At 45.2% G+C, this 27069-nt stretch overlaps 1 protein-coding gene and 1 long non-coding RNA gene across 2 annotated transcripts; one reads left to right on the forward strand and one right to left on the reverse strand.

Annotated features, from left to right (window-relative positions):
* Positions 1 to 533: 533 nt before the first annotated feature.
* Positions 534 to 22490, reverse strand: SIX5 (SIX homeobox 5). Its single transcript, XM_029571584.1, has 3 exons — positions 21801 to 22490; positions 3088 to 4550; positions 534 to 2035 (listed from the first exon to the last, which is right to left on the reverse strand). Exons 1-3 carry the CDS (start codon positions 22400 to 22402, stop codon positions 1269 to 1271), a joined length of 2832 nt encoding a protein of 943 aa, XP_029427444.1. The 5' UTR covers positions 22403 to 22490; the 3' UTR covers positions 534 to 1268.
* LOC115073282 lies at positions 21917 to 26723 on the forward strand. Its single transcript, XR_003851964.1, has 3 exons — positions 21917 to 22039; positions 23640 to 23750; positions 26169 to 26723. It is a non-coding gene; the product is annotated as an uncharacterized LOC115073282 (long non-coding RNA).
* Positions 26724 to 27069: the final 346 nt, after the last annotated feature.

Here is a 27069-nt window from a genome sequence, read left to right on the forward strand (position 1 = left end):
AGGTTCCATTCCTGGAGGGATTTCCCCTTCTTCCAGGGATTCTTGATCCTCATCCAAGGTGTCCGTGTCCCCTATGGAGAGGCTTTTGGCTGGAGAGGCACATCTCTGGGGGGCCTAGAGGGCCCTGGGAGGTTAGGGTCCTCTGGGGGAGGCAGTGGTTGTGTCATGGGTGGCGCCGGGTTGCATATGGACAAAGGTGTGGAGACCTTTAAAGAATTCTACCCAGGAAAGAATCCTGGGTCTAAATTAAAAAGCCGCTGCATCCCCGGGGAGCCCCGTTTGAGGAGGACTCGTGCTGGGGGTGGAGAGATCCGGAAATCACCTCAGGAATTCTCGACTGGGGGAGGGACCCATAGGTATCACCGCAGAAGAGCAGGGTTCGTCTGTAGAGGTAAGATTTCTTCTTGTTTAGAATTTTCTTTGGTTTGAATACTCTAACGCTGTGCAAGCGTGTATAGAGTCCCAAACTGCTATGGAGACGGAGAAATACTGAAGAGCAGAGCTTCCTGCAGGGGTATATGTACTAGGGCTGACGTCAGATTGAAATTTGACTCCGTCTCCAACTGCTATCAGGAGCACACTATACCCATTGGTCCTGAGTCCATCTGCTACACGCTAGGAAATCTATCTTACAGTATCCTTCAGAATCTGTCTCTCTCAGGTGTAATGTCTCTAGGCTCTGAACGGCCCTCCCAGGGAGGGAGCAACACTACAGCTCTTCCATTTAAAACAACTATTCTCCCTAAGTCTTGTGATCATTTAAGCTGGTTGTTCTGCCACTCTCCCATCACCCTATTACCTTGTCCTCCATTTCTTCCAAGTGATAGAATCTCTCAGTAATGTTTCTACCTTGGCTTCTTACCATAACACAACTAATACTGGTCACCCATAGACCTGGGAGCATTAGTACTGATCCATCCACCTACCCTTCTGCAATATTTTCTTCAGGGCTCACTCTACAACACTTATTCCCCTTCCTAGTGATAGCTTTGGCTTAGGAACAGCTATTTCAGTAAAGCACTTCTGCCCCGTGCTTGCCATGCAGTCCTGGGGTAGAAAGCCCTATTATTGAAGGATTCTTCCTCCCAACCAAACTGCAAAGATGCATCTCTGGAAAGCCTCAGTGCAGATGGGGTTAGGGAAAGGAAGAAGAATCCCTATTTTGGTTAGGTCCAGATGACTGGAGGACAGCAGACAAACATTCCTGAATTCACCAAGTCCAACAGTTCCTGAAAGTGAAACAAACTAAACCAGCTTTCCTTCATCTTCTATAAGTCCAGGGAGTCTTCCACTGGGACAGACTGAAGCTGGGTGAGCACCTTCCCTTCCCTGGTCATTTCATGCGAGTCCAAGCTTGCCCCCTGCAAATGCTCCTCATCCTCTGAGCTGCCCAACAGCAGCCCCTCACCATCAGGGAGCCGAAGAAGTCCATGATGCCCTCCTGTCCCATCCAGTACCTGCATGTCCCCTTTTTCCATTTCAAAGAGCACTTCAGAATCCATCCCTTGCGCCCCTATGCCTGTAGAAGAACTGTGTCCGAGGGAACCTGGCCAGACTACCTGCTGCTGTGATGCTGGCATGGAGGAGAGCACCAGACCCTCCACAGGGAAGTTTGAGAAGAGACCAGCCTGTGCCAGTGTCCCGGTGCTGGCGTTCATACTACTGCCAGCCCCATCTGCTTCAAAGGCTATGGCTGGCTGGCTCACAATGCTGCTCAGGGTTCCAGCAGGACTAATGTGGGCTGGGGCCACCACTGCTCCATCGGGCACTGCTGGCAGGGAGGCTGTGACTATGGTCCCAGGCCCTAGCAGAACTTTGCCAGCACCACTTGCAGAATTCACTGTAGCCACTGGTAGCACATTGCTGCCATCGGGAGAGGTCACCTCTTCCTGTTTGATGGGGGCAGCCGTGGATGGCACTGTGGACATGAGCATGCTGGCAGGGAAGGTAGCTGTCAAGATTAGCTTCCCCTGCTGAAGTGTCACACCTGTCAGGATTGTGTTTCCCATCACTGGGTTTGTCAGAAGTAGATTTCCTGGAAGAAGAGGCAAGAAGTGAGCATTAGAAATACACCAAATACCTGGATGTATCCAGCAATGTCCTTCCACTTACCCCCATGAACATGCAGCAAACTGCACAAAAATAATAGCAATAATATACATTTATACAGCCACCTCTGGGATGGAAGGTCTGGCTACTGTTTTTTGTTTTAGCACAGCAGTTTTCTTCTGCTCCTTTGGGCTTCTGTCTTAACTGGAACAGGCCTTTGTTGGGCTAGGGTGCCATTAATTTTTATATACAACCAGCAGGGGATTATTCCTGTCCCAACTCAGCCCATCTGTTGCAGTCACTGTCCTCAGTTAGGGGGCCACAAACTGCAGCTCCTTCCAGAACTCAGCTGATGTGGATCCTAAGTCCAGCTGCTAGGCGTGGCCATTGCGTGAGCAGGGAGTTTCTCCTTCCATTAGGGGCTGTGAATGCCGCCTCCGCAACATCCCCAGCCCTGGCAGATTTCGGGAGCAGAAGCCTGGCATAAGAATCAAACCCAGGCCCGTCCACATTGCCTTGTGAGGCACTCATCATGGAGCCAACCTGGCTGGTAACTTATGACAGTACTATTCCTTCTGGAAAATGACATGCATGAATTACAACAGAATAAACTAAAGTATCCTAAGATTTATAATCATGGAAAAAATAATTTGCCATGTGAAAAGAAGTTGGGGGTCAGGGATTAGGAAATGCGCTCAGAAGTCTCAGGCAATGTCCTGAATTACAGTTCTGGGGTCCCAATTGCTAGTCCCCACCTCATTACATAATATGAAGAATCCCATAATGCTTTACAATAATTCCTCTACCTCCTGCAGAACAAACATCAAGCAGACATTTCTGGCACCTGAACTGGACTGAATGAAGTGTAATTATTATTTATTTATGGTTCAATAAAATGAGACAAGGAAAATGAAGCATTTTGACCAACTTCATGCAGAGTCAGTGCAGAGAGGAAGTGAGGTGAAAGGACCTTCATCAAAAACTCCCAAGGAAGGAAAGAGAAGGCTTTGTGGAATGAAAAATGAAGAATGGACCTACCTGGAGCTTGAGTTGGAAGCTGCAAGGCCGCCATCCCCATGTTGGTGTTGATAAAATGGACATTAGCCTGGCCGATGCCTCCACTGGTCAGCTGCGAAGTCCCAGCTTGGTTAACCTTCATGGGAGTAGTGTTGGTTACAATCTGAATAGGCCCTACTCCTTGCTGCAGAGTCACCACCTGGGATGTGGGTACTACTTGAGGTAGTGACACTATCTGAGACCCTTGAGGCACTTGAGGTATTGAGAGTAGCTGGTGTGATGTGGTTGCCCCTTGGGGAACAGAGTAGACCGGAGACAGTGGGACCATCTGAGCTGGGGAAATCACCTGGGTCCCTTGCACTGGTTGGGAGAGAGGGACCACTTGGGATGATGGGGAAACTTGGGAGATGGGAATAAGTGGTGGAGCTGTTGCAAGTCCAGTAGGCGCTTGGACCACTGCTGTTACAGAAGTGGTTGGGGGATTCTGCAAGGGGGGTGGTGCAAGATGGCTCACTGTGGGAAGAGACACAGCTGGAGGACTTTGAAGGGCATGAGGAGTGACAACTCTCTGGATGGGTGGGGATATATGAGGGACTATAGGGACCTGAGAAGTTGGAATGGCATGGGTCACCTGGCTAGGCTGGGAACAAGGCACAATGTGTGACATAGGGACAATCTGAGACCCAGAGACTGCTGGCTGTGCTTGGAGGATTTGAGACAGAGTGGGTACCTCACCCGAGGGGACTACTTGAGGAATGGAAACAATCTGAGTAACCTGTGTAGGCTTTGAGTCAGACACCATTTGCTGTGCTTGGGGCAGATGAGACAGGGACAGGATATGGGGGCTCTGTAATACCCCAGGAAGAGAAATCACCTGGGATGCAACAGCCTGTTTCCCTTCAGCCTTCACCTCCTGACTACTTGCTCCACTAATTTGGGAGTTCTGAACTGCCACTGAAGCATTCTGGCTGAACACCATGGATGGCAGTGCTGAGATGGGCGAGGTCTCTCTACCATTTTCCACTTTAATATCAATGCCACTCTGTAAGTTCGGAAGGCTGGCTGACCCGTGGGGGCTCAATATGACCGTTGACAGGGCATCCTGTGGCAGCTTGGACTCCAGCTCAACTGGATTCAGGGGAAGCTTATTACCTACCAGGGTGGAACCATTGAGTAGGATAGGTGGAGTGGCACTGACAGGACTAAGTGTGATAGCCTGACCATCCCCCAAGGTCAGCCCATTAATAATCACTCCACTGGATGTCTGGATGACTGATCCCCCATTTAGCATAACGGGCTGAGGGCTAGTTGTGATGAAGCTACCATTCAAAAGGACAGAGGAAGCACTTGAGCAGGTTGTGTTGGCAGACAGGAAAATGCTGTTGGATGCCGATGCCCCATCCTGCCTGCTGGAAGCGCCCATCTCCATGTCCTCTGGGCCCCGGCTGGACTCATCCTCTGTGCTGTGATTTCCATCTGACTCACTGCAGGTAGAAGGAAAACCAGAGAACTATCAGCATCAGAAAACAGACATATATTAGGAATAAAAAAAAAAAAAAAAAGACTGCAGGCATCCATCAATGCAACAATCAGAGGAACAGACAGACCCCTGCTGCCCCAAATGGCAAATTTGTCACCAACTATTTCTGCATGGTCCCTGTGGGTCAAACTCGTCACATTCTTTCCAAACCCAGTCCAGTTTCCACCAAAAATGAACTCCAATTGCAAACATGGATACATGGTTAATTTATATATTTTAATTATCCTGAAAACCAGACCTGTGATGGGGCTTCTTTACAATTTCTAGCCACACCAGTTTCTTACATTAAAAATGTAAGATCACTTTCTTGTGCTGGAGATTCTCAATCCTGGGGGGGGGAAAAATGATTCTTCAGGAGCTCTGCTAGGAGCTTTCAAGGATACTATTTCTCAAATTCTATTGAGTAACCTTTAAAAGTTAATGTTACCAAAAATATCCGAAGGAAAATTACCAGAAAATAGAAATTGGTTTCCCTGACTGACCCTGATTACATGCTGTTACACACATGCACTAACACAAACCTAGCGCACTAAGCAAAAGCAGACACACTGTTACTCCTGCTAACCTTACTGTAAAATGGAAATATGCCACATTGCCAAGAACGCACTGAGCAGCTGCTGGACAATATACTGTATTTTAGTTACTTATTTATAGACATTTGATATTCTACTTTTTACCAAATGATCCCAAAGCTGATTACAAAGTTATTTTACTGTTCTGTTTTACTTAGGATACTGTTATAATTAAGCAAATTATAAATTTAACTAAATAAATAGATTAGAGTCCTCTTTAGTTCAATGCAGTGAGATGGTAGCAGGCGAAACAGGTTTCAGCAACTATTTATCCCTTGTATCAGCTCCCTCATCTATGCACTAGCTGCTGGGATGGGAGTCCTCCGCCACCCTTCTCCCAGCAGAGAAAATGTGTGTGACTGCAGCTGGCTCAGCCTGTCTCTCCCCTTTTCATCCCCCTTTTTTGGTCCCTAAGGCAGACTGCCTCCCTAGCTACAAAGAACCAATGCCAAATCAGCTCCAAGGCTTTAATCTTGAATTAGGAAGAAACCTGAGAACAATCAGGAACAGCTGGCTCACATTTCACAACAAAGACACCTCAGAGAGGCCTGGCCCATAACTCAACAACCTGCTGCAGGCCTCACAACACAAACCTCACAGCAAGGTCCTAAAGATGCCTGCGCATGACCTGCTAGAGGACACACAGAACAACCTGCCACCTACAACACAAACTTCGCAGTACAGCCACATCGAGAGATGCAAAGAGTCCCAATTATCTTGAGCACTACTGGCCTGATTAAAAAAACTTCCAAGTGCACTTCAATAAGTTGCCTATATATATTTTTTTTTAATTATTATTTATTTATTTATTTATTTTGCAGCTTACAAGCTCCAAAAAAAGCTCTGTAGCACAAGGACGTTTTATGACTACTGGCAGTAAATTTGAGAGACTGAGATCATACCCAACGTATAAGGGCCACAGAAGCTGGAAAGCTTAAATTGTAACTCTACAGTTTCATCTTTACAGAGAAACACAGCACACAGAAATGCACTGCACACAGTCAGATTCAATCCAATCCACCTTTATTTACAGACTGCTAATTTAACAAAAAGTCCAAACACTTGTGAGACACACAGATACATAATATGGGTAGCCAGGACAGATGCTTCTGCCCGCGCCCGTCCCTTTACAACCAATAATTAACATAACACAAGTTGAGATCAACAGGCCGCAGCTTTTATTCACAAACATCCCGGAGCCTGAGCCAGCTCACTGTAACAATCAATTCCCCCCACCCATCAGCCAAGGACCAGCAAGACGGGCAATCAGAGGCTATCCCAGCCTGTATGCAGTCACATCACGAACATGCCCCCCCACGACTCCCGCTGCCGCCGAGCAAGGGACCGACCACGTCGACCCCCGCCACCCGCCCAAACAAGGAGTCGCACCAACAACAACTGCACCCAGTTGTTCATTTAGGAACCACTGACCTGACACCTGTCAAGTCAGACACTTTTAACAATTGCATACTCCCCCAATCGGCTCGGGCTACCCACCACCCCCCCCAGCTGCAACAAAGCCAAACCCCCAAACCATAACAGAAACCAAAACATAGGGCCGGGCGGGCAGGTATCGACGTCCAGACGCACGGCAGGTAAGCAGCAAATGCCTGCCTAGTAACAGAATCCGCCCACAACTCCTCCCACTCCCAACTGCCCAGGCTACAGAGGAACCAATAGGTTTCCCTGGGATCCCAAGGTTTGAAACTAAACCTCCTCACACCCCCCCTCCCTTGCCTACTCCTGCAACACGTGCCCAGATACAGGCAGCCGCAGCTTTCCCCCAACCATAACCCCGGCTTGTCAGGGAAAGGCCTGGCACCATATTACGTTGGCCAGCCGGGTACAAGACCCACCTGACCTTGCATTCTCTGAGAACAAACAGGGCCCCATGGTCTTTTTCTGTTTCCCTTTAGTCACCTAGGAAGGTTTTCGGTCAATTTCTAAATTTTCTTTAATTTTTCAATACCAGTGCATCAAAGCTGCATTAGTTACAGTTTTGTCATTGAGCGATTTGATTTTGATGCACTTTTTTTTTTTAATGCTTGATTCCTTAATGGATTACATGACCATCATTTTCAAGAGATGCCCCTTGTGCAAGATGTTTATGTCTATCACAAATCCCCATGATACATGAATCCTCTGCCTGGAGGCCAGTCACATCATCTAGGGGTGTCCCCTTTGTGTGACCATAACCCCTAAGGAGGGCATCGTTCCTGGCTCATCCTCATGGAGAAGCACTTTGGGATGTACAAGTCCAGCCCATCAGTATCGGCATTGGAAATATCAATACTGATGGACCCAAGAACGGCACCAACAGGTTGAGGTACATCAGCATCGAAAGGATTTCAAATCCCCCTAACATGCAGTGCCAGAAAGGGTCAGGGGACAGACTGTCATCTGTCTTCTCCAAACCAAAGAAGACTTAAGGCTCTTCAGTTCTGGCATTGAGGAATGTCGTTGACATGCATCAGGTGAAGGCCAAGACGCATTGACATCAGTCTCTGCCAATGCCCAATGCCGGGAGCAGCAGCTGCCGTATATCCCCCCCAAACATTCCCATGTGGAGGAGAGCTTATCTTTGATTCAATCCCAGTAATTGCAACAGTCTCCAAGGATCCAGATATCAGCCACCGATACACCTCTGGTATCTCAGGAAGATGGAGGCCACCCATCCTGTCTTCCAAGCTGTGTTGCATTGGAAATCTTTGAAGGGTGGGATAGGAAGATAAAGCAGGGCCTTGGACAGAGTGATGCAGAACATCGGCGCACTGGCACTATCCAGATCGATGTCCAGTTGATACTGGAGTCTCTTGAGCTGCCCAGAGGATCAGCACTGATACCGGCTCAGGAGGGGAATTGACATCAATACCACCTATACTGATGGTGATTATAAGCCCAACGGGCTGGGGAAAGGGGACTTCTGAGGTATAGACATTCATTAGGGTATAGGCCTCAACAGACAAGTAAGCCCTCTTCAAGACCTGGTCTGCTAGCCAGGTGAGATCCAGGTCCATGCCCCTAGTCTATCAGTCAGGCTCAGACTCTGAATATTCCTAGGGAAACTGCTAATAATCTGGAGATTTCTCTAATCTGGAGAAATTAAATTGTCTCCCCTCTGATCCCTCTCCTCCACAGGAAAGGAGAAAGTCTCTGCTGGTGGACCTCTCCTTTGCTGGGATCATCCAAAGGTCATTTCATTTGCTTTGCAAAAGGAAGAGTCCAGAAACAAGATGGTGGACATTCTGCAGTTCATGGAGCCTCCAATGGAGATTGATTCAGTCCTAGTGCATGATATCCTTCAGGGGGTACAGATTAGGATATGGTAGAACTCCCCTTCTGTGGTTCCCATGTACAGATTCAAGAAAGAGCAATCACTGCAACAGTCTGTGGTGGTTGAATCCGCTCTCAAGAAAGTTGAGAGGTCCAAGACCCATTCCTCGATGCCCCTGGGGAAAGATTCTCAGACTCAAAACATTCTTAAGGGAAAGATTTTTTAGAAGTTATGCTCAAAGCCCACATAGCATCCTATCTGCTCTTCATAGGCTACTATATGTGGAACATGCCAAAGCAGCTAAGAGAAGCAGCAGAGCAGTTTCCTCAAAAGCAGCATGAAGACTTCCAGGTACTGGTTGACAAGGGTGTGAAATGTGGAAAACATATAGGTCAACCTTTAATATTTTTGAGACAGCAAAAAGAGTCTCTGCAGTGGGAATTGGCCCCCCACAGACTTGTTTGGTATGGGTCTCAGACCTCCGACCGAATGTCCAAGAAAGGCTCACAGATGTGCCAGCGATAAGGTGTAGGAAGCAGTGGCCCAGATAAAGGAACACTGTGACACTTCAGCAACTCTCCATGGCCATTCCAGAGCCACCCAAACAGGGTATTAAGGCAACATTTCTATCAGCCAAGGAGACATTTTCCTTCACCCCCTCAGTCCTATCAGCAGCAGGGTCCTCATGCTCATCCTAGGCAGCAGAGGGCCCTCAAGCCACAACCAGCACCCCAACCAAAACCTGGGATGAGGTTTTCACTGGATTACAGCCAGCAAAACTCAGAACCTGGTGCCCATGCCAGAGGACCTTCCTATCAGAGGCAGCCTGAGGTTTTATGTAAACCATTGGCCCAATGTCACTTTGGACACTTGGGTCGGCAGCATAACACAAAAATAGTACAGATTAAATCTATTGAACAGTCCTCCAAATCGTCTACCAGAACCCGCTTGGGGAGGGTGGGTATCTCAGCAGTTGGAACTGCTACAAAAAGAGCTCTCCTCCCTCTTAGAGACCAACTGAGGTCGAGCTTGAATTCTACCCCAAGATTTCCCAATTCTAAAGAAAACAGAAAGACTCTAGACCTAAGGGCCTTGAACAAGTTCCCGACAAGAGAAAAGTTCAAGATGGTTTCCTGGGCATCTTAAAAAAAAAAAAAAAAAAAGGACTGGCTTTGCTTTATGAATCTAAAAGGATTTTAATATCCACATGGAGGTATTTCCAACTCACAGAAATTATCTCATATACATGGTAGGAGGATAGTCAGCTCCAGTATTGGGTGCTGTCCTATGGCCTAGCATCAGCCCTGTGCATCTTTCACAACATGTCTTTCAATTGTGACACTGTATCTGCACAAGCTAAGGGTACATATATTCAATTACCTGGATTGGTTAGTCCAGAGCACACCTTAGGAAACTGCCACAGAACCATCCAAATGTTTGGTATTACTAGGGTTCGTCCCACTTGAGCCCACCATCTCAACTGGATTTCATAGGAGCACTGCTAGACATGATTCATGTAAGAGTCTTCCTCCCAAAGCAGAGGACTATTGTACTGATATCTGTAATAGAGAGAATGCAAGTGAGTCAGCAGACATCAACATGGGACATGTTGAGAGTGCTGAGCCTTGTTACATCAACAGTGCATGTTACTCCCTTGGTATGTCTCCATATGAGAAGAGCCCAATGGAACTTCAGAACACAGGCCACTCAGGATCTAAGATACAGTCTTTGAATCATTCAGCCACTCAAGGACCCCCTGTCCTAGTTGCAGATCCTTTCCAAATTACCCAAGTCCATGGATGCATCCAACCTGGTGTGTGTAAGCAATGTAGAGGGGCTCTGCACCCATGGGCCCTTAGTCAGTTCAGAAGAAGCTTCATTGGATAAACTTTCTAAAGCTAAGGGCAGTTCAGTATGTTCTGAAGGCTTTCAAACATCAGTTGGCCAACAAAATAATCCCTGTCCAAGTGGACAATCAAGTGGCGAGGCTTTACAATAATGAGAAGAGAGGAATGAGATCATATGTCCTATATAAGAAGACTGTCCAGATGTGGGACCAAATCATTTCTCAAGGAATGGTCCGCTGGGCCATGTATCCGGCAGACAAAAAGGATGCCCTAATAGCCAGTAGGATCCTGAAACCCCAGAAATGGTCCCTGGACTGGAGGATAGCAAAACAGATATTCCACAAGTGGGGCACACCCTTGGTGGATCTGTTTGCATTCCCTCAGATCAAATCTGTTCCAGGAAAGGGACTCAAGGCAGACTAGCCTCAAATGCTTTGTCCTGAATTGGGACTAGGGTTAGCTGTCTGTATATCCTCCAGTTCCTCTCATTATGAAGACTTTATTGAAACTCAGAAGAGACTGGGGGACTTTTGATTGAAATAGATTTGGTTTCCACTCTAGAAGGAGATGTCTATCAGGGATCAGGCTGGGGGATTCTCCAACCCTCATCAGTCAAGATCAGGTGCTATTGCACCATCCCAACATCAGATCCCTGGCTCTGGCTCTCATAGCCTGGATGTTGAGAAAGTAGCCTTGCAAGCTCTGAATCTTTATAAGGATGTCTTAGGGTCTTCTGACTTCCAAGAAGGAATCCATGAAAAAGGATTGAAGTGGAGGACGTTTGAGAAAAATCCTCTCCACTGCTCGATGCAAAAATTGCTTGATTATTTTCTACATCTTTCAGAGTCAAGAAATTCAGTAAGAGTTCATCTCAGTGCAATTGGTGCATATCACCACTATGTAGAAGGCAGACCCATCTCTGTACAGCCTTAGTTGTCCAATTCATGCAGGGCTTGCTTCATCTGAAGCCTCCCATCAAGCATCACATCCCACTATATTTTGGGACATCAATGTGGTGTTGACCCAGCTAATGAAATCTCCCTTTCAGCCACTGCACTCCTATGAGCTGGAAAGTTATATTTTTTGTGTCAGTAACTTCAGCCCACAGAGTCAGTGAGTGCAGGCTGTAGTGACTTATCCATCTTATACCAAATCTTTTCATAATTGGGTACTCATGCACACACATCCTAAGTTCCTGTCAGAGACAGTGTTGGACTTTCACTTTAACCAAGCAACCTTTCTTCCAACATTCCTTCCCAGGCCACATGTCCACAAAGGTGAATAGATGCTGCACAGTTTGGACTACAAAAGTCTGGAGCAGATTGAAGCCCTTAGAATGTCCACCCAGCTTTTTGTTTCTTTCACACCAACAAACCTGGGATTTGTCATTGCCAAACACACTCTATCCAAATGGCTAACAGATTGCATCCTTTCTGTTATGCCCAGGCAGGCCTGAATCTAGTAGACCATGTCATAATGTCAGAGCCATGGCTATTTAGGCAGCACACTTTATATCAGTCTCCATAGAGAAGTTCTGCAAGGCTTCTACCTGAAGTTCTCACCACACAATCGCATTGCATTATTTGATTGGACATGGATTCCTGAAGTGACAATAGGTTTGGCCAGTCTGCCCTGAGGAATATATTTGAAGTGTAGAACCCAACTCCATACCACCTAGGACCTGTTATTTTTGTTCCAGGATGGCCTTATAAAAAAAATATATACCCAAAATGAACTCACATAAATTTTAAATTTGAAAAAATGTTGTACTATATATTTCAAACTGTTTCCAGACAACCAAATGTCTCAAAAAAATTTTTTTTTAGAGAAAGTGGTAGTTTCATATCATTGTATACAGGGACCATCCCAGTTACCTACTAATGTTTTAATCATCAACTAACCACCATCCCCCGTTTTTTTATATGTAGGTGAAACTCAAAAAATGTATAAACAAAAAATTGAAACCGTGAAAAATATAAAACATCAATTCAAATAAGTTCTTAAATCGCACGGAGTAGAAAAATTGTTACTTAGCTGCACATCAAAACTGTGTCCTGAAGGTTCATCAAATGCTTCTAAAATGATTCGGTAGCGATTCCTTTACCCCCAACATGGCCAGGTTTCGGATTAAATCCTTCATCAGGGGTCCAAGCTCACCAAATAATGGAATTATCCCACTATTCACGTTACATTCCGTGCACCAACATTCACAAAATAGTCATCAACTGTTACATATCACGGTGGCCATTTTTAAAAGACCAAAAGAATGACGTAAATGTACAGAATATACACCATATGATCAAGACCCAAAAAAAGGGTTAATTCATAGTAAAGATGACCAGTCTAATTGCTCATTTAAACCTCTAGGGAACTCAGTTCTCAATTTGTAAATCCACCACTGTTCCCTGTAATTCAAAAAAGATATTGGATCCCCAGAAAAATTGTTACTATTATCAATGATCGTCCATTGCAGATGTTCAAAAGTATGTCCAAATTCAATACAATGGGCAACCAGTGGGGCGGATATAGTTCTAGTATTAATCCTAGAACGATGTTCAATAATTCTTGATTTTGCCGCTCTCTTAGTTCGACCAAAGTAAAATGTATCAAAATATATATAACCTGATGAGTGGAACAATCTGTCAAAGCCTTCCTCTTCACATTATATCCTGTAACAGGATCCCGCCAATGTTCTCCTCCAATGGTATTAAAACAGATGCTACAATTGCCACACTTAGTTTTATATTTTTCATAGTTTCAATTTTTTGTTTATACATTTTTTGAGTTTCACCTACATATAAAAAAAAACAGGGGATGGTGGTTAGTTGATGATTACAACATTAGTAGGTAACTGGGATGGTCCCTGTATACAATGATATGAAACTACCACTTTCTCTAAAAAACTTTTTTTGAGACATTTGGTTGTCTGGAAACAGTTTGAAAAATATAGTACAACATTTTTTCAAATTTAAAATTTATGTGAGTTCATTTTGGGTATTTTGTTGAGTTTTCTCACATTTTGGCATTTTTTTGCTTTTGTGCTTATAAAAAAAAAAAGTCAGAAAGTACAAAAAATGGCTTTTTGCCACCAAAAACAGTTTTACCCTTTGGTACATTTTTCTCCTTTCTGCTCAGGGCAGTCTGTACAATCCTGCTTGTCCACAAAGAAAGCAGAGTTGCTTACCTTTAACAGATGTTCCTCGAGGACACCAGAATGTCAGCCCTCACAAAAACCACTTGCCTCCCCATGGACTTGGTTTCTCCAATTTAAGCTAAATTAGAGACTGAAGGGGCCCCCGTGTAGATGCATGGCAGTAGGGCATGCTCAAATTTTCTAGAAGCTTTGAAGTAAAAGTTCTGCACCGGACTCTATGTATGAGGATCGACATCCTGCTGTCCTTAGAGAACATATCATAAGAACATAAATTGCCATGCTGGGTCAGACCAAGGGTCCATCAAGCCCAGCATCCTGTTTCCAACAGAGGCCAAACCAGGCCACAAGAACCTGGCAATTACCCAAACACTAAGAAGATCCCATGCTATTGATGCAATTAATAGCAGTGGCTATTCCCTAAGTAAATTTGATTAATAGCCGTTAATGGACTTCTCCTCCAAGAACTTATCCAAACCTTTTTTTAAACCCAACTGCACTAACCACATCCTCCGGCAACAAATTCCAGAGCTTTATTGTGCGTTGAGTGAAAAATAATTTTCTCCGATTAGTCTTAAATGTGCTACTTGCTAACTTCATGGAATGCCCCCTAGTCCTCCTATTATTCGAAAGTGTAAATAACTGAGTCACATCTACTCGTTCAAGACCTCTCATGATCTTAAAGACCTCTATCATATCCCCCCTCTGCCGTCTCTTCTCCAAGCTGAACAGCTCCAACCTCTTCAGCCTTTCCTCATAGGGGAGCTGTTTCATCCCCTTTATCATTTTGGTTGCCCTTCTCTGTACCTTCTCCATCGCAACTATATATTTTTTGAGATACGGCGACCAGAATTGTACACAGTATTTACAAGGTGCGGTCTCACCATGGAGCGATACAGAGGCATTATGACATTTTCCGTTTTATTAACCATTCCCTTCCTAATAATTCCTAACATTCTGTTTGCTTTATTGACTGCTGCAGCACACTGAGCCGACGATTTTAAAGTATTATCCACCATGATGCCTAGATCTTTTTCCTGGGTGGTAGCTCCTAATATGGAACCTAACATTGTGTAACTATAGCAAGGGTTATTTTTCCCTATATGCAACACCTTGCACTTGACCACATTAAATTTCATCTGCCATTTGGATGCCCAATCTTCCAGTCTTGCAAGGTCCTCCTGTAATGTATCACAGTCCACTTGTGATTTAACTACTCTAAATAATTTTGTATCATCCGCAAATTTGATAACCTCATTCGTCGTATTCCTTTCCAGATCATTTATATATATATTGAAAAGCACCGGTCCAATTACAGATCCCTGAGGCACTCCACTGTTTACCCTTTTCCACTGAGAAAATTGACCATTTATCCTACTCTCTGTTTCCTGTCTTTTAACCAGTTTGTAATCCACAAAAGGACATCGCCTCCTATCCCATGACTTTTTAGTTTTCTTCGAAGCCTCTCATGAGGGACTTTGTCAAACGCCTTCTGAAAAACCAAATACACTACATCTACCGGTTCACCTTTATCCACGTTTATTAACCCCTTCAAAAAAAAATGAAGCAGATTTGTTAGGCAAGTCTTCCCTTGGGTAAATCCATGTTGACTGTGTTCCATTAAACCATGTCTTTCTATAAGCTCTATGATTACATCTAATTAACATCGGTGTGGCGATTTGTATTGATAAAAAGATTGACCAGTAAACCGGTTTTGATATTTTGTACTTGTACTTAAGGTTTCTGGAGTACACTGTGTGTTTTTGGGCTAATTTGTTGTAAAAGTTTGTATGAGACATGGATAATGTCCGTATGGTAAGCCCCAAATTGGAAATAGAGTTTCTAAGCAGAGGGCTTTATACCAATAGGAACTTCCATAAACTAAAATAAAATAAACAGGGGAGACTCTTTTATAAGCAAAAGCGGCCGGTAGTCACGTAGAAAATCAAAATGGGGAAAAATTGAGAGTAACCGGGTGGACATAATTCGAAAATGAGACTGTCTCAATGAACTAAAGGAATTAATAATAAAGCAGCCGAAAAATGACAATTATTTGCAATGCGAAAACGAGCATCATTTGGGGCTTACCATTCGGACCTGGTTGAAGATTACAAGTGTTATAAGAGCTTTCTTTCATATATCATTTAATGGGGGTAGAGAAGGCCTCATTAAGAACTCACCAAGATACAGGACTTTAGACGACCTTATTGGAAACTTATCAAGTTATGGGAGATGAGATGACCTAATTGGACACTTAGTTTGATGTCATATCTGGGAGAGGTACAAAAGCCCTGTTAGTTCACCATGTTTTCTAGATTTGCGAGTCTGAAATCAGACGCTGAAGAAGGACCACAAGCAGCCACCGTCGATGGCACTAAGGGAAGACTGTACCTTGCGCGCGCCGACCCCGGATTTTAAAGGATATGCACGGCTACGCGCATATCTATTAAAAGTACCATCCTGGAAGCTCAGACAAAATGTATTCCGTGCATTAAAAAAGGCTGAGGGAAGACCAACCAACTGCCAGCATGATTTAATGGTGAGGTGAGAGAGGCAATTAAAGCCCAAAGGGTATCTTTCAGAAATGGAAAGCAAACTCAAATGAGGAAAACAGGCAATAGCATACGTACTTTTATTATTGTTTTAGATAGTACAAGAAAATTTGAAAAGAAGCTTGTCATAGAGATAAAAACTAATAATAAATATGGTTTCAAGTATATTTGACAAAGAGCATGAGAGGAAGCCAGTTGGACTTCTAGACGACCAAGGGGTAAAAGGGGTGCTCAGAGAAGACAGGGAGTTAGCAGAAAAACTAAATGAATTCTTTGCCTCCGTCTTTTCTGAGGAGAATGCTGAGGACATAGGCACACCAGAAATGTTCTTTGATGGTGATTATTCTGAGCAATGTAGACAGGTGTAATATGATGTACATAATCCCAAATACATGGTTGGGTTCCATATTGGTAAGGACCTTCATTTTCAGTTATTTTATTTTGCCTGGAAATTTCAATATTAGAACAAAAAAGAAACCAGTGGAAAAACTACTTTTCCACTGATTTTTCTCCTGTGTGTTTTACCAAAATCATTTTTCCCCCACTGACTTTTATTATAACACTGAAATTCCCAGATTAAATAAAATACAAACTGAAAATGAAAGTCCCTACATATTAGAAATCACCACCCAGGAAAAGGACCTCAGAGTGCTTGTAGACAATAGTTTGAAATCTTCAGCTCTGTGTACGCGGCAGTTGAAAAAGCAAATAGAAATTATTTAGTTTAGTTTATTTGCTTAACCGCCTTTCTAAAATAACATCAAAGTGATGAAAAATAAACTAATATACATAAAAAGAACTAAAACAATACTTTAGAGAGGAATGGCGAATAAAACAAAGAATATCATAATGCCTCTGTATCAATCCATGGTGCAACTGCAGCATAAGTACGGTATGCAGTTCTGCTTACCCCATCTCATTAAAGGAACTAACAAAAGTAAAATTGATAAAGGGGACGGAATGGCTCTCTTATGGATAAAGACTAAACAGGTTAAGGCTTTTCAGCTTGGAGAAGAGACGGCTGAGAGGGGATATGATAAAGGTTTATAAAATTATGAGTGAGATGGAAAAGGTTAATAGGGGATTTGTTTACCCTTTCAAATACTACTAAAATAAGGGGACAGAAATGAAACTAACAACCAGCAGATTTAAAACAAATCATAGAAAGTATTTTTTCATTCAATGCAGAATCAAGCAGTAGAATCTTTTGTCAGAGGACATGGTTAAGGCAACTTATTTGGAGTACGCTGTACAGTTCTGGAGACTGCACCCTCTAGGATATAAACCAAGTACAGTCGATACAAAAGGCAGCTACTAAAATGGTCAACGGTCTTCATCATAAAACATGGGGAAAAACTTAAAGATTGAAACAGATATATCCTGGAGGAAAGAAGGAAAAGGGGAGATATGATAGGGACATTTAAATACCTCCAAGGAATAAATGCATATCAGATGGGTCTCTTTCAATAGCAAGGAGACTCTGAGTCACGGGATGAGGGTGGAGGGGTAATCTAAAGAAATATTTTATTTTACAGAAAGGGTGGCAGATGCATGGAACGGCCTCCCAGTGGAGGTGATGAAGATAAGGGCCCTATCAGAATTCAAGAAAACATGGACAAGCACAGAAGATCTCTGAGGGATAGAAAGGGACTATAAAGTTGAGCAGGAGGTGTGGATGGGCAGACTGGATGGGCCATATGGTCTTTATCTGCCACAATGCTCTTGTTTATATATAACTAGCATAATGGAGTTTAAAATAGGTTTGGACAAGTTCCTGGAGGAAAAGTTCATAAACAAGTATTAGCAAGGTAGACTTGAGAAAGCCACTGCTTATTCCTAGGAGTGAGCAGCAAGAAACAGATCTACCTTTTGGCATCTGCAAGGCACTTGTGGTTCAGACTGCTGGTCTGACCCCAGTATCACATATCTTATGTTCCTATGGTGATAATGTGCTAGGTGCTCACCTCTTGCTGGGGGATACATAAATTATGTGCATGGTGGAGATGCATGCTCATCTCTTGGCAAGAGATCAGAGTGTAGAGTACAATGTGTGTGGGGTGAAATGTGTATTGGGTGCCACGGGTTTGTGGTTAGCCATAGATGCACTGGATTCTGGGTGAGATATGTATTGATGTAGTGAATGCTTTCAGCTCTAGGCAAGGGATGTGTGTATTGGTTAGTAGGTGCTATACAAGATATACATTGGTTCATAGTGTGTGCTCATTGAAGCTGATGGATTAAGAATTGATCAGCAATGTGTGTACCAAATACTTTTACCTCTTCACTTAGAATGTGTGAGTTGATTAGCATTGGATACAATGGTTACAATACATACTCAGTTCCTGGCTGGGGTATATGTAATGTACTGGGTACATCAGCTCCACTGGGTACCCTCACCTCATGACTAGGACATGTGTGCATTCATTAGTACAGGGTGAACAACTCGAGACCTCAAGAGCCACAAACAGGCCCGATTTTCAGATATCAGGCTTCTTTGTGACTTTTGAGGACCAGAGCTGGCCACACATGCATTACTGGATCTAACAATTGCACCAAATGCTCTCACTACTCATCAAGGATGTACATATATTAGGTAGCATTTGGTGCAGGTTAAAATGTGCATGAGCACCCTCATCACTTAGCCAGGGGATGCATGTATTGGGTAGCATGGGAAGCCCTCAACTCTTCATCTGGCAACAAGTGTTTGTTAGCAGTGGGTGAACAGGAGCAATGGGTAAGATGAGCACCAGATACCCTCACCTCTTGGATAGAGAAGGTGCTTATTAATCAGTGGACTTATCAGGCTCCCTCATGTTACGGCTGAAAGGAAACGTGAGTTGATTAGAATGGAATGTACCAGGCTTCCTCACCTCTTGGCTGGGAGATGAATTGTTAGCGAGTACATCAGGTGCCCTCAACTTCTTACCAGACAGTGTATTAGTCCATGGGTGCACCAGATGCCATCAACTCTTGGCCAAGGCATGTGTGTGTTTAAGACCATAAGAAATTCCATGCTGGGGCAGACCAAAGCCCATCAAGCCCAGCATATCAGTCTGGGTCACAAGTACCCTGCAGATCCCAAAAAGTAGATCCGGTTGTTACTTGTTCCCAGGTATAGCAATTTTTACCTGGCTAATAATATCTTATGAACTTTTTCTCCACTAACTTGTTCAATTTCTTTTAAACTCCGTTTTGCTATTATAAACCTCTACCATGTCCCTTTCTCAGCTATCTCTTCCCCAAATGCTCAAGGGCCCTAACTTGTGTCGCTTCTCATTACAGGAGAACTGTTCAATCACCTTTATCGTTTTTGTTTCCCTTCTCTTTATTTTTGCTGATTCTGCTATGTCTTTTTTGGGATTGAGTATTGTGTGCAGTTCTGGTCACTGAGTATGGCTGCACCATAGCTGAATCATTCCTAACATTCTATTTGCTTCTTTTGAAAGCCACCACGCACTGAGCTGAGGATTTCAGAGTATTGTCCACAAGGACTTCAAGGTCCTTTTCCTGAGCTGTGACTCCTAATACAGAATCCAGCATTGGGTATCTTTTAGTTGGGATTATTTTTTCCTATGTGCATCTCTTTTATTTTTATTTATTTAGATTTATATTACGCTTTTCGCACTTTTTTCAGTGCTTCAAAGTGGATTACATTCAGGTACTGTAGGTATTTCCCTATCCCCAGAGGGCTTACAAACTAAGTTTGTACTTTGCACTTTTCCACATTAAATTTCCTCTGCCATTCAGATGCCCAGTCTCCTAGTCTTGCAAGGTTCTTCTGCAGCTCTTCTCAATCCACTGTTGTTTAAACAAGTTTAAATAATTTGGTGTCATCTGCAAATCTGATCACCTCATTCATTTCCTTTTCCATAACATTTATGAATATGGAAAAAAGCATAGTACTGGGATGCCCCATTACTGATCATTCTCTGTTTGGAAAGCTGACCTACCTTCTGTTCCCTGTCTTTTAACCTTTTACCAATGCTTAACAGAACACTGCCTCCTATCCCATGACTTTATTACAGATGGGGGTCTTTGTCAAATATGTTCTGAAAATCCAAATGCACCATTCAACAGGCTCACCTTTACCTACATGTTTATTTACACCTTTAAAAAAAATCTCATAGATTTGTAAGGCAAGATTTCCTTTGCTAATGTCATGTTGACTCTTCCCCATTAAGCCTTGTCTATCTGTATGGCCAATAATTTTGATTTTAAAATGGTTTCTCCAAGTTTGCCCAGCATTGACATCTGGCTCAGCTGTCTATAGTTTCCCGAATTATCCCTGGAATCCTTTTTAAAAAATCAGTGTGACAGTGTCCATCCTCCAGTCTTCAGATATTAAATGATAGATTTTACTGCTTTTAAATGATAGATTACTAGTAACAGGTTTGCTATTTCATTGAGTTCTTTCAGGACTCTGTGGTGATACCATCTGGTCTTGGTGATTTGGTATCCTATGTGTCAATTTAATCTATTACACCTTCCAATATAATAGAAATTTGCTTTAGTTTTTCAGAATGTTTCCTATGTGGGTATGTGAAGACAGAGGCAAAGCATTCATTTGATTTTTCTGCTATGTCTTCATCCTTCCCAAGCAAACCGTTTTATGCCTCACTCATACAGTGGCCCAAAAAAATTCCTCACAAGTTTTTTTGCTTCAAATGTACTTAAAAAAAAAAAAAAAAAAAAGAAGAATAGATTTTTGCCTTCTGGTATGTGTTGATCAGTGGGTACAGCAGGCTCTCTCCCTTCCCAGCTTAGAATGTGTGTGTAGATTGTACATTGGGTGTCTGCTGCACTCAATGAACAATCTACACACCAGCCGGGGGAGGGGGTGCATTAGTAGGGGGTGCTCTGAGCACAGTAAGGCAAGTTGAGCACTGGGCACACTCTTGGCCAGGTGACATGTCTATTGATCAATAGGTTAGCTGGCTCCTTCACTTCCTGATTGAGGTGGGAGGAGGGGCTGGTCAGTAGCTATAACAAGTTCCCTCAATTCCAGGCAGGTAGTGGGTTCTCAGATAGCTGGGAGATAATCAGGTGCCCTCACCTCTGTGCCAGGGGGGTTGTCCGTGTGTGTATATTGGGCAGTGGGTGCAGCAGGCTCCCTCACCTCCTGGCTGAGGGGTGGGGCCCATAGGTGCAGCAGGATCCCTGCCCTGGCTGAGGCTGTATGTGTTTGTTGATTAGTGGGTACAGCAGGCTCTCTCTCCCTTTCTGGCTATGGGTGTGTGTGGGGAGGGTCAATGGATGCAGCAGGTTCCCTCATCACGTGGTTGAGTGTAGCAGGCTCCCTGACCTGGCTTAGGGTGTGTGTATGTGTGTGTGTGGAGGGAGTCAGTGGGTGCAGCAAGCTGTCTCCCTTTCTGGCTATAGGGGGGGTCGGAGGTCAGTGGATGCAGCAAGCTCCCTCACCTCCTGGCTGAGGGTAGGTATGTGGGTCAGTGGCTATAGCAGACTCTCTCCCCTCCTAGCTGAGGGATGGGGGGCCTATAGGTGCAGCAGGCTCCCTGCCCTGGCTGAGGCTGTAGTGTGTGTTGATTAGTGGGGTACATCAGGCTCTCTCTCCCTTTCTGGCTATGGGTGTGTGTGGGGAGGGTCAGTGGATGCAGCAGGCTCCCTCACCTCCTGGCTGAGTGTAGCAGGCTCCCTGTCCTGGTTTAGAGGGGGGGAGGGGTGTGGAGGGGTCAGTGGGTGCAGCCGGCTCTCTCCCTTCCTGGTTGAAGGGGTGTGTGTCTGGGTGTCAGTGGGGGGAGGGACGGTGAGTGAGTGAGATGTGCACCGAACGCCCTCACCTCTTGGTCGGCACCCCTACTCCTCCTCGGTCCCGCTGGCGGCGGTTCTTGAACCAGTTGCTGACCTGGGTGAGGGAGAGGCCGGTGGCCTGGGCCAGGCGGCGCTTCTCGTCGGGCGCCGGGTAGCGGTTGCGGCGGTAGCAGTCTCGCAGGGCGCTGCGGGAGCGCTCCTTGAAGCAGTACACCGTCTCCTCGCCGTCCCAGATGGTGGACGGCAGCGGGAACTTCTTGCGCAGCCGGTACTTGTCCACGGCGCCCAGCTGGCGGCCCCGGGCGCGCTCCGCCTCGCGGTAGCGGGCGCGCAGGAAGAGGTCCTGCAGGAAGCGGTGGTGGCGCGGCGGGAAGGGCCGGCTCTCCAGCAGGCGGTACAGCTCGGCGAAGTCCTCGCGCTGGAAGGCGACGAGCGCCCGGGCGCGCAGCAGCGGCTCCGCCTCGCCCGGCTGCGGCGGGGGCAGCGCGGCCAGGAAGGCGGCCAGGCGACTGGCGGCGCCGGCCTGCAGCAACGCCTCGCACACGCACGCCACTTGCTCCGGGGTGAAGGAGGCCGGCGGTTCCGGCGGCGCTGCCGCTCCGGAGTCCGGGCCCGCCGAGGACGAGGCCATTTTCCCCCGGATCCGGATCCTGAGCCTCCTCCTCCTCCTGCGGGAGGAATGCTGCACGTCACCGGCCCGCCGTGCTTGCACCCCCCGCCCCGTCCTGTGCATGGACTCTCCCCCCACCCCTCCCGGGGAGGCGCTGTCCCCAGGCGCCCGAGCACCCAAACTTTCCCCCAACTCTTCTGCAACTTTTCCCGACGGCGGCTCCGGCCGTCGCTGTCCCCCTTGCCGCTACGCAGGCCACGTCGGCTCCAACCCAGTGCCTGCACCGTCCAGCGACCGCGCAGTGCTACCGACTGAGGCCTGTCTCTCTATATCTCTGCCTTTCCTTCACTATACCGCTACCAATGACTTGTGCCTCACTGTGCTTACTAATTCTTTTATACACCCTATCTGTCCTTCATACCATTTTTGTTGTGCCATCCCTGCATCACCCACCCTGTTTCTTCTATACTGCTCATTTCTGCCTCATCCTGTCTATACCACTCTCTCTCTCTCTCCTATTCTTTTTAATTTTTCGGTTTCATCTTTCTGTTCAGATTCAAATAGCTCTATTGGCATCACAATTCTACATGTTTTGCTGACTACATGTCACTTTTTCTGTTCTTGGCTATATTAGGACTGTTCGCTCTCTCCCTAGTAACTTTACAGTTTTATTTAGTTCTTCTCCTTATCCGAATGCTATGTTATAACTTTTTTTCCTTCCGTTTTCTTCCCATTCTAGTTAGTTAAAACTGCTTCTTTCCTACTCCTGCCCCAATTCTTTTCCTGCTTCTCTGTCTCTCCCTATACCCAGGGTGCACGAGAGATCAGTGGCTTAGATATAACCCTTCTCTTCAAGGTAACTTTGTTGCCAAACATCAAAAGGAAAGAAAGTGCCTGGAAATACAATATTGAAACAGAGAGAGAAACGTGCCGGCAGAAAAAGACCTCTCTAATCCGTCCATTGAAATACAAAATAGCAGAGAATCACATTATGGGGGCTTAAAGCTATCTAGATGTTTTTTGCTGCAGATCCACCATCTAAGCTCTCCTTTCTCATTGAATTTGTCAAAAGTTTTACTTTTTCTTCAGAATTGTCTTAGATCCCTTTCTTTCTGTTCTCTTTCCACTTCTTATCCTCCTCCCTTCTCTTTCAGAAGTCTGTACCCTTAAAACTTTCCCTCTGAAGTCCTTTCTGCATCATTTCTCTATGCACAAGGGAATGCATTTGCTGGCTTTCTGCCTTTTGTTTCTCTCCTAGGAAATGATAAGAAGAGGAGAGGCCCAGGGCACCTGTTGGTGAGAAGCGATGAAGGGGCCAGAACATGAGCTGGGGAGAAGAGATGAGGGGTTCCATGCCCCTATTGGTAAGGTATATAAAAAAACCCTTAAATAAATAAATAAATAAGAAATCAAAGACCCTGAGCACTTGTTTGCAAGAAACAATCAGGGCCACTGGTGAAAAGAGAACACAATGATGAGAGGAAATTAGGGCAAGATCAAAGCCCAAGGCACCCACTGGTAAGAAGAGAACAGAGCTATCCTATGATCAATATGGCCTCAGTTATTGGAATAATCCAGGAGGAGGTGCCAGCACTGCCAGTGTGGCTGAGAAGAGCTGCTTCCCCTATTTTCAATATTGCTTTCAGGGCTCCTCCTCACAAGACTGCTGCCATGCTTCTTCACATAGGTCTGAAAAACAGTTATCTCCTCCTGCCATCCCCCTCCTCGGATATTTCCCAAAGGAAATCAGCTGTCGTACCCCCTTCCCTTGCAGCCCGACTGGCAATAGAGTGGAACTTCCTCCTTCTGCTGCCTGCCCTGCAATCTCACCTTTCAAAAGCTGATCTGCACGGGAGGGAGAGGAGTATGTGGCAGGAAGTCACTCAGGCATCAGAATTGGGTGAGCCACCCAGGTGCTGGATTGTCCAGATTTTGAGCCATCATCCTGGAAGTGCTGCTGCTGCAGTGAATGTCTCATGAGACACGCAGAAAGCCACATGGTGCTGCCAGCAGCAGAACTTCCTGAATGGAGCAAAAAAGATTGCAGGCACATAAGGGACTGACTTTCGGGGAGGGGGCTCTGAGGTCTGAGGCTGGATGATTGTTTGTTGGGAGGAAGTTTGAGGCTAGGGGGTGCTTTCCTGGGGGGAAGTCTGATGCTGGGGGCTGGCTTGCTGGGGAAAATCTGAGGCTGGGCGCTAGCTTGCTGGGGATGTCTGAAGCTGAAGGCTGGCTGGCTTAGAGGTCTGAGTGGAGGTTTGCTGAGGTGGATTGAGGCTGAAGGCTGGTTGGCTCGGGGTCTGAGTCTGGAAGCTTGTTAGGTGGGGGGGCGGGTTTGAGGCTGAAGGCTGGTTGGCTCAGGGTCTGAGCCTGGAGGCTTTCTGAGGGAGGGTTGAGGCTGGTTGGCTCAGGCTCTGAGTCTGAAGGCTTGCTGGGGGGGGGGGGTTGAGGCTGAAGGCTGATTGGCTCGGGGTCTGAGTCTGGAGGCTTGCTGGGGGGGGGGGTTTGAGGCTGGTTGGCTCAGGCTCTGGTGCTGATTTGGGGGAAGCAAAGTACCACAAAGGGGAGGAACAGGAGGTGTTATTTTGGGGCCACCCAGCCCCTTTTCTGCTTGTGGGTGGTAGGGGCTCAGTTTTATGTAACAAAATATCCTCCATTCTCCAACAGCTCAATGATAGGAACTGAGCAGCTCCAACATATTTGTCTTTTAGTGGATACAAAAATCTGCAAGAAAGTGGACACCGAGGAATGTGTGGAAACCATGAGGAGTGATCTAGCAAAGCCAGAGGAATGGTCTAGAGCCTGGCAGTTAATAGTTAATGCTATAAAACGCAGAGTCATGCATTTGGGCTGCAAAATCCCAAGGGAGCAGTAAAATAGGGGGCAAAAGTCTTCTGTATATGAAAGAAGAGAGGAATCTGGGAGTGACTATCAGATGATCTTAAGGTGGCCAGACAAGAGGATAAAGCAGTGGCAAACGCCGAAAAGATGCTTGGGTGCCTAGGGAGAGGAATGGCCAGCAGAAAAAAAGCAGATGGTGTTGTCCCTGTGTAAGTCCCCGTGAGACTTCATTTGGAACACTGTATACAATTGTGGAGACCACAACTTCAAAAGGATATATACCAGTTGGAGTCGCTATTAAAATGGTCAGTAATCCTCATTGTAAAGCCTATGGGAATAGACTTAAATAGCTATACCCTAAAGGAAAGGTGGGATTGGGCAGGTATTAATGCACAGGAGGCAAGTCTCTTCAATGTAAAGGAACCAGGGGTCATAGGATGAGGCTGAAAGGGGTAATCTAAAGAAAAAATTATTTACAGAGAGGGTGGTGGATACATGGAATAGTCTTCCAGTAGACGTGCTGGAGACAAGGACAGTATCTGAATTCAAGAATGCATGGGATAAAACACAGAGGATCTCTGAGGACTGGTAGGGATTGTAAAGCTGAATAGTTGGTGATGATGGGCAGACTAGATAGGCTGTATGGTATTTTCTGCCATCACATTTCTATGTTTCTATAATATTCCCAACAGGAATAACAATGGGGGCTTGGCTTTGGAGTGGGAGGAAATGTATTTTTGTCTAGTTTTCCAGTTTTGTTCTGCATACAGAGTCTGGCTTCTTGAGGTTTCCATTTCAGATTTTGTCTGCACTTTTGTCATTTGTGGTCAGCAGTTCTGTATTTAGTGAAATCTTTCTGTGTTCTGCCAATATGACTGAGCTGATGTATTCTGCTAGCATGTAGTTGTGATCTGTAGCAATCTTACTCATTGTGTTTTCTCAACAGGAGGTGTGTTGGTATTTAATTTACACTTCAACGAGCCATCTAAACCACTTGAATCAAAATTCATATCAGCAATGTCTGACCTTTTTTTTAACTCAACATCTACCCATAAAGATGGACACACATTGGACTTGGTTTTTACCGCTGAATCTTTACATATATTACAGCACTCAGTTAAGACAATACCTTTTGTTTGGACAGATCACTCTATGATAACTTTTTCTTTATCTTGCAATGTAAACTTTTCCCCACCCACAAAGGTAAAGATCTCAATCTGAAAATCCAGGGACCTCGACATGGCTGAATTAGCTCAGATCAGTAACTTGCCATTGATTTTGACAACTTATCCCTGGATTCTCGGGTAACTGTTTGGAACAAGCAACTTAGGGGCTTTTCATAAGATTGCCCCCATTCTTTCAGACTCAAAACCTTTTTTAGACTGCCTGGTACTATTCTGGACTTTGCACATTAAGGCGTCAGATAAGGTACCAGGAAAGAATTTGGTGCAAAAATAAATCTTCTGACAATAAATCTTGCACTAAACCTCCCCCCCCCCCCTCCCAGTCTCAAACACCATATGCAAAAAATTAAAGCAGCTGAGAAATCCTTTTCTAGTAATTAAAAAAAAAAAAAAAAGGCTGAGAAAAGACCCAAGTGCCTTTTAAATTTAGCTTTGCATTTCTTGTTTAGCCAGTCTTCCCCTAACCCATCAAGCAGAGGATTTTGCCATCACTTTTGGTTACAAAATTTAAAAGATTCAGGATGAGTTACCAGCAAATGTGTCTTCCTTACCTGAATGATGAGAGATATGTTTCACCTCCTACTAATGTCTCAGCAAATTTTCAGCCTTTGAATTCGCAGGAAGATGATAAGCTTTTGAAACAGGAGAAAGGAAACTTTCCTT

This window comes from Rhinatrema bivittatum, chromosome 11 (assembly GCF_901001135.1).
Source record: "Rhinatrema bivittatum chromosome 11, aRhiBiv1.1, whole genome shotgun sequence".
Taxonomy (NCBI): Eukaryota; Metazoa; Chordata; class Amphibia; order Gymnophiona; family Rhinatrematidae; genus Rhinatrema; species Rhinatrema bivittatum.

Coding starts and splice junctions, on each gene's coding strand:
- SIX5 (XM_029571584.1), bottom strand. CDS start 22,402: ATGGCCTCGTCCTCGGCGGGCCCGGACTCCGGAGCGGCAGCGCCGCCG. Junction 4,551..21,800: donor GTAGGGGTGCCGACCAAGAG/GTGAGGGCGTTC, acceptor TTCTACCTGCAG/TGAGTCAGATGGAAATCACA. Junction 2,036..3,087: donor GCTTCCAACTCAAGCTCCAG/GTAGGTCCATTC, acceptor CTCTTCTTCCAG/GAAATCTACTTCTGACAAAC.